Genomic DNA, 6,227 nt, shown 5'->3' on the forward strand with positions numbered 1-6,227 from the left:
GAGGGCGATTAATTTACAGTCTGACCTACATTTACTCCACAGCAAACACACACACATGCATGCGTAGGCCTTAAAAAAAAGACTCCACAAAACAAAACCTTGTGTTTACTTGTCTTTTGATGTATTTATTTGCTGTTTGTCTTATCTGTCCACCTCATTGACAAAAGACAAAATGAAAGTCAATAAAAGCTGTTTCTAAACCAGATCCATTTCTTTGAGGTTACACAAACAAGCATACAACACAAAAGCATATGATGCAAAGTTTGATTTCATAAACTTGTAAATCATCAACTTATAAATTAGAGGTGAAGAGTGTCTGTGTCTCCAGTGGTCAGGTTGTTGTGCTGCTCGTCTGTCTTGCTGATGGATTTTTTCCCCATAGAGTGGTTGGCAGTGCTGCGCTGCAGCAGTAACAGACAGTGGTTTCTCAGCTCTTTATTCATACAGAGCAGGATCACAGGGCTGGAGAGCAGAGGCAGGTCCAGTAGCAAATCTCTGACCATCTCCTGACACACAGAGGGGTGCGCCATCAGAGCAAATACAGCACCTGTAGTAGATAAAGAATAGTGTTAGAATGGTTCAGAGATATTTTAACACTTGATGAACCACAAACACATGACAAAAAATGAACATGACAACACTGTGAAGGTCTGTAGCACATTTCCTAGAGAGTAAAATTGAACATTTAAAAGCACTCCATGATTTAAAAAAAAGGATCAATAGTTACATACTGAATGAGGGATACCTCAGAAATGTTTTAGACATTTGGCTACAATAAATTAAATTTGGTCCTCTGCGAAGAGCAAAACTTTCCTAATAGCAGAAACCAATTACTTCCTAGCTGTTCAAATGCAAAGGACAGGCATTTCATTTATTTGTTTAATTTGTATTTCTTCTTCATCATCCAAAAATTTTAACCATGTCTCAAAATGCAGACTACAATTAAAAATAATGGCCTCTGGTTACTCAGGTCACAACCTTTATACTTCATTCCAGACACAAAGCTGTGAAGCTCATTAGTGCACTAGACATGTGGTTTACTTATTAATTTGTTTTGTTGCTAAATGGGCACAGTGGTGTATATACTGTAGTACACCATTAGTATGTAGAGTACATGCTGTGTTAATAATGCATTTAGAAGTTTACTGAAGATAATATGAGGCTTCAGCAATGAGTGTTAAATGAAGTAAGTTTATAGTATGAGTCTCCTTCTTTATGCTGTTGTATGCAGCGGCAGTGGAAGTTACACAAACATGAAATGTTGAAACACACTTTCAAAGTTGTTTACTCAGTTGAAACTACAACTGCTGGAGCCACATATTACCTTAAGTTGAACTTTAACAGGAATCTGGAAAAGGCCAATGGATTTGCGCCTTGTCATTTTGGAATCACATTAAGAAGTATCACTACACGTAGCAGCAATAATTATAGACTAACGACTCTAAATTCATGTTCAGTCAAATGGGTATTGTGTTATGTAAGACAAAACAAGGCAATGAGTCAAAATAACCCCGAAAGACTCTGATGAAATGCACTTACCAGGTAAATGTGCTGTGAAGGTGATGAGAGATATGAGGCTGAACACCTTTGCCAAGTGAACGTTGACTCTCTGGCTCCTGTGCATCAGCTTAGCGCTCTGGACGATGGTGTAAAGAACGTGCGCGTAGAAATACAGGCTTAACGGCAGAAACACGGCGGTCTTTACCAACAAGAGCGCCCTCATGATTTCATCGTTAATGAAGGAGAAGCAAGTGAGGTTGACAGGATCCAGGTGATCCACATGGATGCCTACGAGCCACAGGGTCAGCTCCTTCAGCCCCACAGGAAGGAGAGGGAAGAGAAGCTGCAGGGCCAGAAAAACCCTGCTGTCGACCAGGTGCCTGCAGCCACATACCACCGTAAGGTAAATAGAGAAGCTAATGAAGGAGACGTAGTGGTAGGAAGCAGAGCTTGTCAGGTGTTTGGCGCTCACCATGACTTCACACATGCGAGAGCCCAGCAGCCAGCGGCCATGCTGCCTCCAGTGAATGGTCATGGGCCACAGGCTCAGGTTGATGAGGTTGCAGCCAGTGCTTCCAAGGATGAACATGGCCACATTGCTCCTTATCTTGCTTTGCCGGCTGAGCAGACAGGACACCAAGGATACCAGGATGAAGATATTCAAGCCAAAGCCGGGGACCAAAAGGACGGCTTTAGAGGAGGCGCAGAGGTTCAGGTAGACGGAGACGGAGCACAGGGAGGAAGATGTCTCGTTCATGTCAGACAGGTACTGTAATAAAGATGTGTGCGTGGCAAAGATGGAGAGGAGGACTGATTTCTCCCTCTTCCTTACAAGACACTATAAAGATAGCTTGTAATACTCTGGGGTATTACACAAATACAGATTGAGCAACATGTGAAATACAGACTCATCTCGCTGTCATGTAAACATGTTTTCTTCCTCTGCCTAACCTCTGTGTCCAATCACCTTGACTTGTGCTTCCTCTCAACTTTATTGTTTCTAAGACTTTCACCCAGTGGACCTAATTACAAAGGATTCAGTTCATAATCCCCTTCCTCTACTTATAAGCCTCTAATAAAAACTGAAAATCTTTAGCTAGTGTGCATCACTTTGATAAATGGGCGGGACGTGACCATGTATTCCCCCCATTTCACAGTGTTTTTCCCGCTTTTATCAAACATCATTGACAACCATATAACAGTTAATTTTCTCTACTGTACAGTTTGTTTCCCCCACGCTCAGAGGCCATTTACGTATATTTTGACCAGATTACTCATCTGTTACCCCAGCACTTATCATTATTCCTCTTGCAGATTCCTTATTACATACAATGTGCTTTTGCTCAAGTACCCTGATGAGACTGGGACATGCATTCACCCTGAAGTCATAACGTTCTGTTCATGAAATATCGAGGTTTGTTAATTCTAGATTTTGTCTAATTTATTACCCTGTGATCTACACATCATTACCCAGCAGCTTCCTCCCGCTCCACCAGCGCGGAAATAGTCCTAATGAGAGAGGGAAACTTATTTGTTTACTTCTCTGGGGCTTTATTAATTTGACACAGAGCCTGGTTGATTAAATAGCTAACTACTCTGACATTACCTAAAAGCAACATATAAAAATGCCCTGCATTATATGAGCACAGTGATATTTAAAGTGTGCCACAGTGTTGGTGGTTTACTGTATTTACACAGCCTGATGTTCCTGTCTAGTACGAGCTGGTGCACATTTACTGATCCTGTTGCATGCTCCTGTAGCGTCCTGCACAGGTGGAGAGGATAATAACACAAGCTGCAACAACTTGCTCATATTTTAATGATTTGTCTAATCAACATTTCAGCTCCTGTCAATCAATATTGGGATGGAGGAATGACAAAGTAAGCTCACTATTTAGGCCCAAAATTTAAACAGTTGGTCAATCACACTCACATTCATGGTCATTAAATAATACCACTGACCCTATCCCTAACTCTAACCCCTACCCTTGGACTTGGAGTGTATATTGAGGGTAAGTCCATGAGGGCTGTCAAAGCATCAATGCACTAGAGTTCTCTCACAGACATATTGTGGCCTTTATGCACAATACTTTTTCCTGAAGAAATTACCCATGCTTCATAATGTTGTGATGTTAAACACGGGGTTACATTGGTAACCAGTGGTAAACCAGAATTGTTTAAAAACAAAAAGGAGAAAAAAACAGTAAATAGGCCATAAAACTGCAAAATGGCATGGAAAGAATGGACCCTATGTTAATGTTACAAGAAAAAAATAAGAAGTTTATGTGTTAGTATAAACACGTATTTCACTGATGATTCATTGACAGAACTGTGTGTAGTTGTTTGTCCTATCATGATGATGAATTCCAAATATGCTTTCATCAATCCTTATTCTGAATTACTTATTTTGTTTACACACAGAGAAAAGAATGGGAATGAAAAAATGTTAAATCAAAAAGTCCCAAAACCGCAAAATTACAAAACATGTTTTAGTGTCGAGAAATATCACAAACAAGTGCTGCGTCATTTCAATTTATTGGACTCAATCACCTACCAGGTGTCAACAGTGTACTCCGTGAGGGTTCAGGGCTTAGGCCTTAAAGGAGCAATATAATGCCCTCTTTCCACAAATTAAAATAGTTCCCAGGTGTCTTAAAGACATTAAGACTAAGTGTCATGGTGTGCAAAATACACCAAGGATCAAACATCACAGCTCTTTTCATCCTCTCAAAACAGCCCTGTTCAGAATGGCTGGTTTCAGTGCCTGTCCCTTTAAATGCAAATGAACCACTGCTTCCTCCGCCCCACCCCTTCTACGAGTCCCAGGTAGAGGTGGTATTATGCAAATTTGAGTCCTAGTTACATCACTGGAAGACAACTGAGGAACAGCTCGTAAAACCACATGGATTTCAACCTATAGGGAGCCTGAAAATTACAGATTTTTTTTGGTCAATTCTCATATTTTGGGGGCCGGAAGGCAAGCCAAACACCCAAATATATGTTAAAGAGCCTTCAAAAAGTGATATTTCCGTAATATGTCCCCTTTCTCCCTGGGATTGAGTGAAGACTCCATTGTTCTAAATCTACACTTTGACATAGCAGTTAACAACCTGCCACAATAGCTGTAAAACCCACAGTTAACACAGGGACAGGTGATGACCAGTTTCATGATGGTTTCAGGGAAACAATGTCCGCACTCAGTTTCTTAGAGTAGAGAGTTTCTTAGAGATTCTAGATTGCAGCGCTCACTCCTCCCGTCAGCAAAGTGACGGTGGCTGCCGAGGACAAACATGTTTGCAAACTAACTGCTACAGTAACTGCTTGACCAATTACTGATGTCTTTTTTAAATCATTATTATTACACACGTGCAGAATTCCACTCATGCCTTCAGTCATATTTCACAGCAAAAAGTTACACAGGAGGACTTACAGGATGTGCCAGTTTTGCAGTGTGGCCCCATGAAGGAAGACCACAACGTACTCGGACATATATGGTATGATCAGCTGTAACAACTGCGCTGCTAAAAAAAAAAGAAAAAAGAAAGATGTGGGTCGCTGTGCTCTCCAGACGGTTCAGCTGCCGCTCCACAGCTGTCAGAGGAGCCACTGCTGTCCCTCTCTCTTCAGCCTGGTGTTTGGCTGCACTTTGTATAACAACAGCTCAACATTGTAAGATGTAGCCTAGCTGCTAATGCTAACTAGCAACGTGGGTGTTTTTTAACCACAGAAAAAAACAAAAACAACTACGACGATCATCCTCTGGGCACAAGCCGAGTCACAGACGCTCAACAGAGCGTTTGAGCCTAGTTTGTCCGCTTTCACGTACCGTATTCAAAGATGGCGATGCAACATGACAGCCTCCAGTGGGTGCACCGCACCTATGTATTTGTAAACAATTCATTCTAAGCTACAAGACAACTTTCATTTGTATGTGGTTGTGATTAGACTTCGGTAAATATGTATTTATGAAAGCAATATTTGATTTTTGCTAATAAAAAGCCAAATAAGCTACATACTGTCCCTTTAAGAAATGTGAAGCAAGACAACAAATGTAAAGATTTCGGAGAGGTTGGAGCACAGATGACAGGTCATAGTCTATTAATCATCAGATGCAGCATAAATGGTTAATTTGAGAAATGTATTCTTTAATCCTTAAAACATTCTATCCTTACTTTCTCTGCACTCACCATTAGAGTCCCTTCTTTTAGGAAAAAAATAATAAATGCAGTGTTTTTTTAGGCCTAATCAGGGTTTGTTTGTTTGTTTGTTCGGCTGGCTCTGCTGCCTGAGTGATTCCAGCAGGCGATCTGATATAATTGGTCAGCATGAACAGGCCTGTCTAATGCATCAAGGGCACTGTGCTGCTCACATGGCATCTAATGACGCTACACGAGAGATGTGATCACTGAGCAGACAGAGCTGAACACTGCTGTAACTTCAGAGCACATGCATGCTGAAGACACACCAAGATGATTATGTATTACAGTATGAAACGAACACTGACGTGACTTGCGTTGCTTCTCTAAGGTGTTGTTCTGGTTGAACATGGATATACAGTGTACTTAAAATAGTACTGAGGGGGAGGAGGGATGGCATTGGTCCTGAAGTATAATTCAGCCTCATATGTAAATGGTGAATGCTATCACTTTGTGTCCCTGATGGATTCAGCTTCCTCTCCCTCCAGCAGTGGGTGCTTTGAAGACAGACAGGCAGACAACACTGAGAGG

The 6,227-nt window shown here is 41.3% G+C and overlaps 1 protein-coding gene across 1 annotated transcript; it reads right to left on the reverse strand.

Moving 5' to 3' along the window:
- Positions 1-251: 251 nt before the first annotated feature.
- LOC146980037 (uncharacterized) lies at positions 252-2,263 on the reverse strand. The gene is made up of 3 exons (XM_085788750.1): positions 1,973-2,263; positions 1,540-1,843; positions 252-547 (listed from the first exon to the last, which is right to left on the reverse strand). Exons 1-3 carry the CDS (start codon positions 2,255-2,257, stop codon positions 300-302), a joined length of 837 nt encoding a protein of 278 aa, XP_085644876.1. The 5' UTR covers positions 2,258-2,263; the 3' UTR covers positions 252-299.
- Positions 2,264-6,227: the final 3,964 nt, after the last annotated feature.

The sequence above is a fragment of the Trachurus japonicus genome, chromosome 10 (assembly GCF_045865225.1).
Source record: "Trachurus japonicus isolate A0001 chromosome 10, Traja_1.0".
In the NCBI taxonomy this organism is placed as follows: domain Eukaryota; kingdom Metazoa; phylum Chordata; class Actinopteri; order Carangiformes; family Carangidae; genus Trachurus; species Trachurus japonicus.